Here is a 14946-nt window from a genome sequence, read left to right as displayed (position 1 = left end):
ATAACAACCTCATAGGTATGGTTAATTGAAATAAGTAACACTTAATCATATGGAGTGTAGCACTGACTATACAATACTAGTGTCTGAAAAACTGCCCATGACCATATCATTTATATCTTTCAATGATATAATTTCAGACAATAATAGCTTTTACACACCAAACCCTGTAGAACATAAGTTTTCCACTTGATTTACAATGCAATGTTTAGAAAATGGAGATTGGTTAAATGAATATTTAAATGTTAAAAGGAAGATAAAAAAATCTCTAGAAATACTCTCACTGAGGGCAAATGAACATTTGAAGAGAGACATTTAGAAGATTCCTAAATATAATTTAGGGTCCATTTTATTATGGTCCAATTAAGGGACCAATAATTAAAGGACTACATTATTTACAAGTAATGCAGAAATCCAGGATTTACAAAGAGAAACTCTCTTCTAGTCTGTCATAAGCATAAGAATAAATCAAAGCACAGCATATGCCTCCAAGTGAGAACACTGGTGTGTACTGAGGAGAACATGGCCTATGGAACATGTAGAGAAAACAGTGTCCCAGTCCAGAAGTTAGAAACAAGAATAGAAAGGACTGCACAGCAGGGTCGGCCTAAGCAGGCTGAAATAGAACGAGCATCTCTCATCTCTCTACCGTCCCCACACTGGCTTTCCAAGATTCTACCTCATCCTCAAAAACAATGTCAGTATCCTTTTTTATAGACACAATAGTTGCCTTTATAGTAGGAAATTCAGGTCCTGGGAGATATTTTCTGGCGAGGTCATCCAGGACGTTCCTGCCCATCTGCACAGAAGGCTGCCCACTTTGTCTTTGGGCCAGGTGGGTCACAGATGAAAGTCCAAAATCCAGTAAATGGCCCTCCAATGGATTCACAGCCTACTATGAATTGGACTTGCTCTTACTAGTGTGCTCTTTTTGACTCATTCTCGCATTTTAAAAAGGTGCATGAAAATTTCTCAACTACAACATAAAACAAAACCTGTGATGAGGACCAAAGAACTAGAATTGTCTAGCTGGAAACCCTCTCAAAAAGGCATGTATCACACATACAGCTAGAATTTAATGATTAACTTATTCATTTCAGATACTGTCTCATTATATCCAAAAGTTTACACCACACAGAAAGGCTGCAACTCTAAAAAGTGAGTTCTGGGAGAGTCCTGAGCACAGGGGCTCTGCCCCTGTGAAATTGGGGTACAGTCTCCTTTCCAAACACAGATAATACGCATCCAGATAATACATTGATAATATTCTCTGTTGGTTCAGTATAATAACTGCTCATGTAAGCAAATGAGAGCAGATCTCTTCACACTTCCTCCTACAAATAAGGTTCATAGTACCATGAATGTAAATTCATGAAAGAGAAAAAAGAGGCTTTGCTACACAAGTTGGCTAGCACAGCTAAATCATATTAGGATAAGTGGCTTTATTATAAATTCTCAATACACAACTAATTAAACCAAATCCTAACCAACTTGTAGATGAAGAAACAGGAAAGTTGTCATTTTTCCAAAGTGATTAAAAGAGGGAGTGAGAAGGTATCTTTTGTCTTCCAGGAATCTGTCAACCCAAATATATTTAAGTTGTAAAAGATACCATGATGAATTAGAGGAGAAACTAATAAAATTGAAAGCAGGAATTCAATGGAACCAAAAGCTAATTCTTTGAAAAGATCAATAAAATCAATAATTGTTTAGTCAGGCTAACTAAGAAAAAAATGTATGAAAGGACACAAATTACTAAAATTAGAAATGAAAGAGTGGGCACTACTACAGTTCCTATGGATACTAAAAGGATAAAAGAAATACTATGAATAACTTTATCTCCACAAATTTGATAACCTTGAAGAAATGGACCAATTCCTTGAAAGACACAATTTGCCAGAACTCATACAAGAAGACATTGACAAAATGAATAGGCCAATATCTATTAAAGAATTTGAATCAATGCTTAATAAACTTTCAAAACAGAAAGCACCAAGCTCAGATAGTTTACTGAAGGGTTCTACCAAACATGTAAGGAAGCAATTATACCTATTGGCTATAATCTCTTCCAGAGGGAATACTTACTTATTCTATGAGGTCAGTATTGCCCTAATACCAAAACCAGACAAAGAAAACTACCTCTTATGAACACAGATGCAAAAATCATCAACAATATACTAGCATATCGAATCCAACAATCTATGTAAAAAGATCAACATAGCAAGACCAGGGGAGATTTATCACAGGTATCCAAGGCTGGTTCACATTAAGAAAATCAATTCATGTAATCATTTTTAGGTCAGTGAAAATATTCCATCGATGCCATAAGGATGGGTCATGTCATTATCCAGGAAAACAATTATATTTGCTAGTTTGTTAAAGAATATGATAAAAGGATACAAATGAACAGCCAGATGAAGAGATACTCAGGGTGAGTTCTGGGAGAGTCTTGAGCACAGGGGCTCTGTCCCCATGAAACTGGGGTACAGTCTCCTTTCCAAACACAGACCTGGAAGCTCCACGAATCCCATACTACTGGGATTTTATAGAGGCTTCCTCATGTAACCATGATCAATTATTAACTCTCCTCTCTGCAATGTTGGGGCTGAAAATACCAAGCTTTTAATTATGGCTTGGTCTTCCGGGTGACCAGCAGTCATCCAGGGGCTCACCCAGAGTCACCTCAGTAGAACTGATAAACACTTAGGAATTTAGAAGGGCTTTAGGAGCTCTGTGCCAGAAACCAGAGTTAGGGGTAAGGGACAGAGAACAACATATATTTTTTCTATTATCCCACACTGTTCTCTAAATTTTTTGTTACATCTTGTTTTTCTGATCTGGAAGGAAATTTGGCATTTCCTAGAAAAGTAAGGGAAAATATGGGTAAAAGTAAAGACAAATTCTACACAGAGCAGTACTGATAATGATGTATAGCAATACAGCAAACACAACCTTTGAACAGCAGCCATTCTTTGTGCTTTCTTTTGTTGAAGTGTGCACAGTCTAATGATTAGAGTCAAATAAATCCCTTAGAGGAGTTGTCACAAACAATTTTGCAGGTACACTTATCATTGCAGTTGTAGATGGGGAAAATATGAACTTGACGTGGAAGCCAAATGGCTTATAGTGTACACATGGGTTTCTTTAACATTGTGATGCCCATCTTGTGAAAATATTGGGTAAGTATTACTAGCAAGTGTATTTTGAAGAAATGATGCTTCCATACCCTTCCTCAGAATACCTAAAATTCACAATTCCTCAATAAAATTTCCAAAGCAATGTCTCCAGCATTTTTGCCCTTATTAAAACAAAAAGTTGCCTCAGTATATTTAGGAATGAGTTCTTAAAAATTGCCTCTGTAAGGTTAACACTTCTTGGAACAGTCTATTTCTGTGCAAGTTCTGACATTTATGATACTGGTGGTGAGATTCCCTGGATCAATGAGAACTTCTTGGTCAATATGAGTTTCTACAACAGCAGGAAGGGAACTATGAAAACTTTCACCATCAATATTTCCCAGATTCTGAGAATACTAATAAGGAACATGTCTCCCCAGGCAAGAGAAATAAAAGCAAAAATAAACAAATGGGACTATAACAAACTAAAAAGCTTCTGCGCAACAAAGGAAACTATCAACAAAGAGAAAAGGCAACCTACTAAATGGGAGAATATATCTGCAAATGATATATCTGATAAGGGGCTAATATCCAAAAAATATAAAGAACTCATACACCCCAACACCAAAAATAACAAATAATCTGATTTGGATTTGAATAGACATTTTTCCAAAGAAGACATAGAGATGGCCAGCACACACATGAGAAGATGCTTAACATCACTAATCATCAGGAAAATTAAAATCAAAACCATATGAGATATCACCTCACACCACACAGAGTGGCTAATATATCAACAAGACAATAAATAACAAGTGTTTGTGAGGATGTGGAGAAAATGGAACCTTCTGTATACTGCTGGTAGGATTGTAAATTGCTGCAGACACTGTGGAAAGCAGTATGGAGGTTCTCAAAAAACTAAAAATAGAAATACTATATGACCCAGCAATTCCACTTCTTTGAATTTATCCAAAGAAAATAAAATTACTAATTCAAAAAGATATGTGCACTCCTATGTATATCATAGCATTATTTACAGTGGGGAGAGTGGGCATCCCTGTCTAGTTCCCGATCTCAGCGGAAATGCTTTCAGCTTCTCGCTATTCAATATAATGTTGGCTGTGGGTTTTTCATAGATGGCCTTTATTATGTTGAGGTACTTGCCCTCTATTCCCATTTTGCTGAGAGTTTTTATCATGAATGGATGTTGAACTTTGTCAAATGCTTTTTCAGCATCTATGGAGATGATCATGTGGTTTTTGTCTTTCTTTTTGTTGATGTGGTGGATGATATTGATGGACTTTCGAATGTTGTGCCATCCTTGCATCCCTGGGATGAATCCCACTTGGTCATGGTGTACGATGGTTTTGATGTATTTTTGAATTCGGTTTGCTAAAATTTTGTTGAGTATTTTTGCGTCTACGTTCATCAGGGATATTGGTCTATAGTTTTCTTTTTTGGTGGTGTCTTTGCCTGGTTTTGGTATTAGGGTGATGTTAGCTTCATAGAATGAGTTTGGGAGTATCCCCTCCTCTTCTATTTCTTGGAAAACTTTAAGGAGAATGGGTATTATGTCTTCCCTGTATGTCTGATAAAATTCCGAGGTAAATCCATCTGGCCCGGGGGTTTTGTTCTTTGGTAGTTTTTTGATTACCGCTTCAATTTCGTTGCTGGTAATTGGTCTGTTTAGATTTTCTGTTTCTTTTTGGGTCAGTCTTGGAAGGTTGTATTTTTCTAGGAAGTTGTCCATTTCTCCTAGGTTTCCCAGCTTGTTAGCATATAGGTTTTCATAGTAGTCTCTAATAATTCTTTGTATTTCTGCGGGATCTGTTGTGATTTTTCCTTTCTCATTTCTGATACTGTTGATTTGTGTTGACTCTCTTTTCCTCTTAATAAGTCTGGCTAGAGGCTTATCTATTTTGTTTATTTTCTCGAAGAACCAGCTCTTGGTTTCATTGATTTTTGCTATTGTTTTATTCTTCTCAATTTTATTTATTTCTTCTGTGATCTTTATTATGTCCCTCCTTCTGCTGACCTTAGGCCTCATTTGTTCTTCTTTTTCCAATTTTGATAGTTGTGACATTAGACCGTTCATTTGGGATTGCTCTTCCTTTTTTAAATATGCTTGGAGTGCTATATACTTTCCTCTTAAGACTGCTTTTGCTGCGTCCCACAGAAGTTGGGGCTTAGTGTTGTTGTTGTCATTTGTTTCCATATATTGCTGGATCTCCATTTTGATTTGGACATTGATCCATTGATTATTTAGGAGCGTGTTGTTTAGCCTCCATGTGTTTGTGAGCCTTTTTGCTTTCTTTGAACAGTTTATTTCTAGTTTAATGCCTTTGTGGTCTGAAAAGTTGGTTGGTAGGATTTCAATCTTTTGGAATTTACTGAGGCTCTTTTTGTGTCCTAGTATGTGGTCTATTCTGGAGAATGTTCCATGTGCACTTGAGAAGAACGTGTATCCTGTTGCTTTTGGATGTAGAGTTCTGTAGATGTCTATTAGGTCCATCTGTTCTAGTGTGTTGTTCAGTGCCTCTGTGTCCTTACTTATTTTCTGTCTGGTGGATCTGTCCTTTGGAGTGAGTGGTGTGTTGAAGTCTCCTAGAATGAATGCATTGCATTCTATTTCCTCCTTTAGTTCTGTTAATATTTGTTTCAGGTATGTTGGTGCTCCTGTATTGGGTGCATATATATTTATAATGGTTATATCCTCTTGATGGACTGAGCCCTTTATCATTATGTAATGTCCTTCTTTGTCTTTTGTTACTTTCTTTATTTTGAAGTCTGTTTTGTCTGATACCAGAATTGCAACACCTGCTTTCTTCTCTCTGTTGTTTGCTTGAAATATCTTTTTCCATCCCTTGACTTTAAGTCTGTGCGCGTCTTTGGGTTTGAGGTGAGTCTCTTGTAAGCAGCATATGGATGGATCTTGCTTTTTTATCCATTCTATTACTCTGTGTCTTTTGATTGGTGCATTCAGTCCATTTACATTTAGGGTGATTATTGAAAGGTATGAATTTATTGCCATTGCAGGCTTTAAGTCTGTGGTTACCAAAGGTTTAGGGTTAGCTTCTTTACTGTCTTACTGTCTAACTTAACTCGCTTGTTGAGCTATTATAAACACAATCTGATGATTCTTTATTTCTCTCCCTTCTTATTCCTCCTCCTCCCTTCTTCATATGTTGGGTGTTTTGTTGTGTGCTCTTTTTAGGAGTGCTCCCATCTAGAGCAGTCCCTGTAGGATGCCCTGTAGAGGTGGTTTGTGGGAGGCAAATTCCCTCAACTTTTGCTTGTCTGGGAATTGTTTAATCCCTCCTTCATATTTAAATGATATTCGTGCTGGATACAGTAGTCTTGGTTCGAGGCCCTTCTGTTTCATTGCATTAAGTATATCATGCCATTCTCTTCTGGCCTGTAGGGTTTCTGTTGAGAAGTCTGATGATAGCCTGATGGGTTTTCCTTTGTAGGTAACCTTTTTTTTCTCTCTGGCTGCTTGTAATACTTTGTCCTTGTCTTTGATCTTTGTCATTTTAATTATTATGTGTCTTGGTGTTGCCCTCCTTGGATCCCTTGTCATGGGAGTTCTGTGTACCTCTGTGGTCTGAGAGGCCATTTCTTCCCCTAGTTTGGGGAAATTTTCAGCAATTATTTCTTCAAAGACATTTTCTATCCCCTTTTCTCTCTCTACTTCTTCTGGAATGCCTATGATTCTTATATTATTTCTTTTATATTGATCACTCAGCTCTCTTAAAATTCTTTCATTCCTGGAGATCCTTTTATCTCTCTCTGCATCAGCTTCTCTGCGTTCCTGTTCTCTGTTTTCTAGTCCATTAATGGTCTCTTGCATCTCGTCCATTCTGTTTTGAAGTCCTTCCAGAGCTTGTTTTATTTCTGAATTCTCCTTCCTTAGTTCTTGCATATTTCTCTGCAAGTCCATCAGCATGGTTATGACTTTTGTTTTGAATTCTTTTTCAGGTAGACTGGCTAAATCTATCTCCCCAGATTCCTTCTCAGGGGAAGATGTAGCAGATGCCGAAGCTGTCTGGGTTAGTCTTGTCTGAATCATATTTTTTTGCCTTTTCATGTTGACAGGTGCTATTGACTGTCAGCTGGGAGGGCCAAAATTTTCACTTACTACTGGCCTTTCTTTACTGGGGCAACTGCGACCCCTAGTGGCTTGTGTTGGGTAATTGCGTGTAGAGTGGGTCTTTGTGTCTTGCCCGGCCGGAAGGGAGAAATTTCCCTTTCTGTGGGCGGAATTTGTCTCAGGCTGCTTCTCTGCTTCCGCAGCGCCCGGTGGGGTAATGGATGCGGGGGCTGCTTGACTGTTTGCCTCCGTGAGGGGTCTCAGAGCTGTTGCCCAGGGGGTTAGTGCACCCGGTTTTCCCTGTAATTTCCAGCTGCTGTACTGTGACCTGGGTTGTTTCCGTCAAGCTGTTAAGTCCCTGTCCCTTTAAGACTTTCAAAAAGCCCCCGCTTTTCTTTGTCACAGGGGCATCAGCTTCAGCACCCGCTCTGAGGTCTTACCCCCTGTTCTCCCAGTATCCAGGGCCCCCTGGGCATATACTGTGTCTGCGCTCTGGACCGGATGGCTGGGGCTGGGTGTTCGGCAGTCCTGGGCTCCGTCTCCCTCCCGCTCTGCCTATTGTTCTCCCGCCGGGAGCTGGGGGGAGGGGCGCTCGGGTCCTGCCAGGCCGGGGCTTGTATCTCACCCCTTTCACCAGTCGCTGGGTTCTCGCTGGTGTAGCTGCAGTCTGGCCACTGTCCTGTGTCTTCTGGTCTCTCTTTTAGGGCTAGTTGTGTTTGTTGTATTTTCAAAAGTATATATGTTTTTGGGAGGAGATTCCCACTGTCCTACTCACGCCGCCATGTTGGCTCCGCCCCTCCATAGCATTATTTACAATAGCCAAAATGTGGAAGCAACCTAAAAGTCCATCAACAGATGACTGTATAAAAAACATGTGGTACACATATATAATGAAATACTACTCAGCCATAAAAAAGAATGAAATCCTGCCATTTGCAACAACATGGATAGACCTAGACAGTATAATGCTAAATAAAATAAGTCAGGCAAAGAAAGACAAACATATAATTTCACTTACATATGGAATCTAAGAAACAAAATAAAGGAACAAACAAACAAAACAGAAATAGACTCACAGACACAGAGAACAGACTGGCAGTTGCCTTCAGGAAGGAGGGTGGGAGAAATGGGAAAAATTGGTGAAGGGAGAAATAGTGAGAATGATCAATATCTTGATCAGTGATGATTACATGAGTATATATACATCTCAAAATTTATTGAGCTGCACACTAAGATTTGTACATTTTACTGTATGTACCTCAATTAAAAAAGATACCAAAATAAAAAAATCAGATAAAATTGTTTTATATATACAAGACTGTAGGCCAAATTTTTTGTTTAAAATGTACTTTTGTATACTTAGAGAAAAAGATAAGTATATGTAACACATGTTCATATTAAAAAAATCATAAAAATATATACATCAAAATGTAAATAGCTCTTAATCTCTGGATAGATTTCTACTACATTTTCAGTTTTCCACAATTGCATGGATTATTTGTATAATAAAAAAAAATAGAAAAAGAAATTATATAAACAGATTACAGATATCTATCAATCAGTGTGATCAATACAGAATCAGAAGAATTAGCCTTAGCCCTGTTATCCATATTATATTATATCACAGAAATAAGAATTTTTTCAAGCATTTACGTGCTTGATCCCCAGTGGCTGTACTGGGTAGAAAGAGAAGGTATTTCTGTCATCCCTGTTACACAGACACAGAAACCAAAGCTTTCTGATGTTACTTGGCTAAACTAGGGCCATACAACTGATAAACAAGAAAACAAATCATCCATGCTCTAGTAATAGAACCAAACTGTAGAGATTGTAAAAAGAATTACTTCCTTTCTATTTGGTTCTATTGGCATTTAACACCGTAGATTGACACACATGGCCTTTTCTTATCTCTCTCTTGTGTATTGCTACAAATTATTTTTTCTTCTACTCACCTCCATTCCTAAATACTGCTCTCTCTTCATTCTCATCTTTTCTTCACTGTCCCTTCCTTTCTATTAGTTCTCCTCTCTTCCTGTGCTCTTCCAGCACAGTTGCTATCCCCTGACAGCTATTTCTCTTTACTTTTTCTTCTACTCCACCCTGTATCTTTCTGCTTTCTCTCAAGTCATCAGCTTCCCTTCAGGGGTCCAGAGAAAGATAGCATGCCCTTTTTGTTGACTAGGAGTGCCACTCTATGCCAGTCTGTGGAAAAGCAGAGGTTGGGGTGGTGGTAGTATGGATGGCAATAAGTTAATGTACTGACCTAACAATTTGCAAGATTTCAACTATGGCAACTAAAGGCTGAAGGAATTGATGCAGATAGCACAAATAACAGGGCCAGATATAGCATGATGTTAAATCTAGATCTTTATGTTTTTATTTTAAACTATTGTCTGAAGAATATTTTACATATGTGTATGTATGTGTCTGTGTCTGTGTGTGTGTGTGCATATAATAGGTAAACTTTTATAAGAAATGAGAAGTTAAATAGTTAAGTAAGAGTCAGACTGGACAAGAATATCATCTAGATTTTGATTAAGTCAAAATCCATGGGACTGTATCAGGTAAAACACAGCAAACTAAATTTTGAGATAATTCAAGAACAAAACAGAGTTAACTTATTAACATTTGTGTTCAAATACATTCTAAGCTTAAATTGTTTAAATAAAGTCCACAGATCATTTCAATTTCTAGAGAACCTGAACTTAAATATGAGAAACTAGTTTCAAAATATTCACATTTCTATCCTATCCTTAGACTTTTTTTCCAAATTCTATTTTTAGTCAAATCCCCTTTGGGCTAATCTTTGTTCTATATCCTTTTACACTGTGAGCATTAAAAATTAATAGCAATGAAGCTGAGAATGCTTCTAACAGCATTATATCCTCTTAGTATAAATAGAAATATCATTAAATAACAAAATATACATGCACAAAAACACACACATATACACAGGTGCACACACACAATTTTTAAAACTCTAAAGGAGCTTAATGTAGCCAAAACTCTGTATCTAAACTTAAATATCTGAGAAATTGAGGTAAATGGTCTTCATTATGCTTTTTACCCCAACACTTCTGAAAAAAAACAAAAAAGGCCAGCAGCAGAGATTTGCTTAGTAAGACTGTGATGTAATTATCCGACACTGTACACAAACCATCACAAAGCAAAGCACAGTGGAAGTATTTCAGAGTATACATACATTTGATGACTTGTGGATAGAAGAAGACATTCCCAGTTTTGGAGTAAATAACTGGTTTTGCCTGTCCATCTGACTGAAGTCCAACAAACAACCCTGGGCTCTTCATAGACTCCAGGCTTACAGATGCATTTTCCAAGTTCTTCTTAATTTTAAAATGACAGTCAATATCTCCTATACCCTACAATCAATATAAAATGATTTCATAAATAGGAGCAAACACTGAAGGTCAGCATTTAAAACCAGTCACTACATATGAATATAATTTTGCTTCATTTTCAAGTTCTCACAACAAATCTGGAAACTTTTTGCATAAATTACACTATGCGCTTCACCCTATTCCATAAGACACAGAAACAGGGACTATGTGACTGACTGAGACAAAGATGTATGTCCTAGTCAATAGGCTGTAAATAAGAGAGTACTATGCATGCTGTATTTCATTTCAGAGCTGTCTCCCTCTATAGGTAAAGAGAGAATACTGAAGTGTGAAATTTTCCTTGTGGAAAATAGCCTAAAATAATAACATAAAAGAGAGCAATTCTTACTATAAGTCCATCTACATGTCAACCTAAACCAATTTTCTGTGCTATTTCACATTTTCTGGATTTAATTTTCACCCATAGAGTTCACCCATAAAATCCTCAGACTGTATAGCACAACATTCAAGAATTAGGTGCCTAGGTGTAATTTACATACATTTCAGATCATCAAAATCACCTCTCTCTCTTTCTAAGACTTTAAAATCTAATATTAGAAAATATTTCACCTTTCACCTTCTATTACTCTAAAAAGTTTTCTTATAAAACTCGAGTAATCGAAATTAAGTTTTGTGAGAATATATTAAAATTTTTAATAACTATGATTTTACTTGTAAAAGATAATTATATTGTGATTTCTGCTTTTAAATGTGAGCTTCTTGTACGTAAGACCCAAGTATCTGCTGTCTGTCTGTATATTTCATAATATAAATATGAATTCAGCAACTTCTATCTTCTGTTCTTGTTATGGACACAATAAAACTATGGCTTTGATTTGTTCATGGCTAAGTAGAGGACATACCACACATAATACTACTAATATAATATGTAAGACCAATAGGATAAAGATACTCCTTGGCTTTGGGAAGAACAAAAGGCACCAAACTCAGGACAATCAGGAAGAGATTCCTGGAAAAGATGAAGTGAATTAAGTCAGTAACAACTAAGCCAAGTGGAAGCGAGTGGAGGGTAGTTGGGAGAGAGGTTCAGGCAAAGGAACAGCATGAACAAAAGCTGAGAGTCAATAGGCAGCATGATGTGTGGAAAACCAAACCTCCTAACATTGCTGAACAACAGGAAATAAAGGGTGAGCCTAGAAAGGTAGGCACAGTTTGTATACAATATAGGGAATCTGACCTTATATTAGAACTCAAACTGTCTGCAGAAGATTTCTTTAATGCCCCTCTAATACCTCTGCAAAAGAAAAACTCATCTACCAATCGGCTCTGTACCCTTTGAAGTGTCCTAGTAACAATCAACAGAATTTCAATTATCTCCTGTTCTGTATGTATGTAGTCTTGGACCTCTCTTTAATTATTTTTTAGAACCATTTTAGATTTACAGAAAAACTGAGAAGACAGTGAAGAGTTCCCATATACCCACACCCATTTTCTCCTATTACTAAAGGAATACATTTGTTACATACACTTGTTATAATTAATGAACTACTGCAGACACATTATTAACTGATATGTTGTTGAGGTTTCCTTAATTTTTACCTAATATCCTTTTTCTGTATCTCATCCAGGATACATTACATTAATCATCATGTCTCTTTAGGCTGCAGCAGTTTCTCATACCTTCCTTGTTTTTGATGACCTTGGCAGTTTTTGAGGAGTACTGGTCAAGTATTTTATAGAATACCCCACTACTGGAAAAATGTCTGATGTCACAATATCATCATTGTGAGATATTCTGAGGAAGACTGCAAAGGTAAAGGGCCATTTTCATCACATCATATCAAGGGTGCATTCTACTAACATGAGTTCTCTTTCTTGACGTTGACTTTGATTACATGGCTACTGTTGTGTATGTCAGGTTTCTCTATTGCAAAGTCTCTATTTTTACCCCCTCTTCCATACTGTATTCTTTGGAAAGAAGTCATTATGTAGAGCTCATACTTAAAGGCAGGAGTTATGCTCCACCTCCTTGAAGACAGAGTATTTTACATAACTTCTCTGGAATCCTACACAGATTTGTCTCTTCTCCCCCATTTATTTATTCAATCATTTATGTATATTCATATAGAATATTCATTTTATACTTTGGGTTATAATCCTTTACTACTTTACTTTACTTTGTTGCTCAAATTGTTCCAGCTTTGGCCAATGGAAGACTTTTCAGTTGGCACCTGTGTCCATTTTGACATACACTGATGAGTGAGTGAGTGTGTGCATGTGTGTGTGTTGGTGTTTTTGTACACTTCCTTACTTTCTGACACTATAAGAAGTCCAAATTCACTCTGTATTGTTTCCTGCCATATTCCTATAATCAGTCATTTTTCCAAAGAGCCCTGGTTTCTTTTATTGGAGAATGTTATTAGAAACCAAGATCTAAGCATTAAATCTGCTTGTTGCTTTTTGTTGCTTCTAGGCCCTCTCATCTAACAGAGCACAAAATATATGTGTTTATACTAATTCATGTATATGCACATATGTGTAAATGTTTTTATATGCAACCAACCACATTTATATTAAAGTAAACGAGCTCATATTGATGCCTCCAATTGTAATGGATTATACGTAGATCATTCTAGTTCTTGCTAGATAAGATAAGCCCTTGCTTATCTGTAAACTCCCATTCCAACAATAAGAACTTTGGATCCCACAATCTGCCATCTATTTATGGAATTGTTCCATTTCAATATGAATTTATAGTAGTATCAGATTGTTAACCGAAACTCCTATGAAAGCTTTACCAACTAGAATACAGTGCTTATGTGTGGTTCCATTTTGCTTTCAGTTGTAACAACTCCACACATTTCCAAAGATACTTTTCCCCCATTCCTTTCATAGAGGTTGTTTCATACATTTTTAATACAGTTATATTCTCTTGTCACAGTCTGCATTCCTTCCTGGAATTCCAAACCTCCTAAATTATTTTGGTTTAATTTGCACACTTAAAGGTTCACTTATTGTGCTATACCACTCTAAGGGTTTTAAAAAATGCAAAGTCTTGTATCCCCTATTACAGTATCATACAGAATGACTGCCCTAAAGATTTCCTGTGCTTCACCTATTCAACAGTTCTACCCTTCCCTGAAAGCCCTTGCAACCATGGATGATCTTACTGTCTCTAAAATTTTACATTTTCCAGAATGCCATATAATTGGAATCATATAACATGCAGTCTTTCCATATTTGTATCTTACAATTAACAATATGCACATAAGTTTTCTCAATGTCTTTTCATGGCTTGACAGTTCATTTCTTTTTAATGTTGAATAATATTCCATTGTACAGATGTACCTCAGTTTATCCATTTACTAATTAAAGGGCATCTTGGTTGCTTCCAGTTTTTGGTGATTATGAATAAAGCTTCTATAAACATTCATGTGCAGATTAAAATTCGTGACAGGTGTAAGGTATGTGTCTAGGGTCATTTTCTTTGCCTATAAATATCTAATTTTTCCAGCACCATTTGTTGAAAAGCCTATCCTTTCTCCACTGGATTGTCTTTGTTCCTTTATCAAAATAAGGTAACTGTATTTATGTGGGTCTATTTCTGTGCTCTCTATTCTGTTCCCTTAATCAGTCTACTCTTTCACCAGTACCACACTGTATTGCATACTGTAGCTTACAGTAAAGTCTTGAAGTTGGACAACGTCAGTCTTCCAACTTTGCTCTTCTTCAGTGTTCTGTTAATTGTTCTGGGTCTTTTGTCTCTCCACATAAACTTTAGAATCAGTTTGTGAATATCCACAAAATATCTTGCTGAGATTTTGATAGGGAATGTGTTGAATATATAGATCAAATTTGGAAGGATTGCCGACAACACTGAGTCTTTCAATCCATTAAGATGGAATATTTGTTTCACTAGATGTTTATAGTTTCCACACATAAATCACATATTTTTTGTTAGTTTTATAGATTTAAAGTATTTTTTGTGTGCTATTGTAACTGACATTGTGTTTTTAATTTCAAATTCCAATTGCTCATTGCTAGTATATAAAAGAGGAATTGATTTTTATATGTTAACTCTGTATACTGCAGGCTTGGTATACTCACTTATTAGTTCTAGGGGTTTTTGTTGATTCCTTGGGATTTTTTTATGTAAACAATCATGTCTGCAAACAAAGTTTTATTTCTTTCTGTATACAGGTCATTTCCTTTTCTTGTCTTATTGCATTAGCTAGGAATTCCAACATAACGATGAGTGGTGGTGAGAGTGGACATCCTTGACTTGTACCTGATTAATTCTCACAATTAAGCATGATATTAGCTGTAAGTTCTCTTAGATACATTTCATCAAGTTAAGAAAGTTCTCTGTTCCTTGTTTGCTGAC

The 14946-nt window shown here is 36.6% G+C and overlaps 1 protein-coding gene across 1 annotated transcript in view; it reads right to left on the bottom strand.

Annotated features, from left to right (window-relative positions):
• LOC118908913 (lipoxygenase homology domain-containing protein 1) overlaps nucleotides 1-14946 on the bottom strand; it is a 378634-nt gene that overhangs the window by 134709 nt on the left and 228979 nt on the right. Inside the window, exon 16 of the mRNA XM_036878936.2 lies at nucleotides 10406-10583. Within this exon, the coding sequence (XP_036734831.2) occupies nucleotides 10406-10583 (178 nt within the window). The remainder of the gene's footprint in view (nucleotides 1-10405; nucleotides 10584-14946) is intronic.

This window comes from Manis pentadactyla, chromosome 3 (genome assembly GCF_030020395.1).
Source record: "Manis pentadactyla isolate mManPen7 chromosome 3, mManPen7.hap1, whole genome shotgun sequence".
NCBI classification, from domain to species: domain Eukaryota; kingdom Metazoa; phylum Chordata; class Mammalia; order Pholidota; family Manidae; genus Manis; species Manis pentadactyla.
Note: the sequence above shows the minus strand (reverse complement) of the source record. Positions and strands in the feature narration are given on the sequence as shown.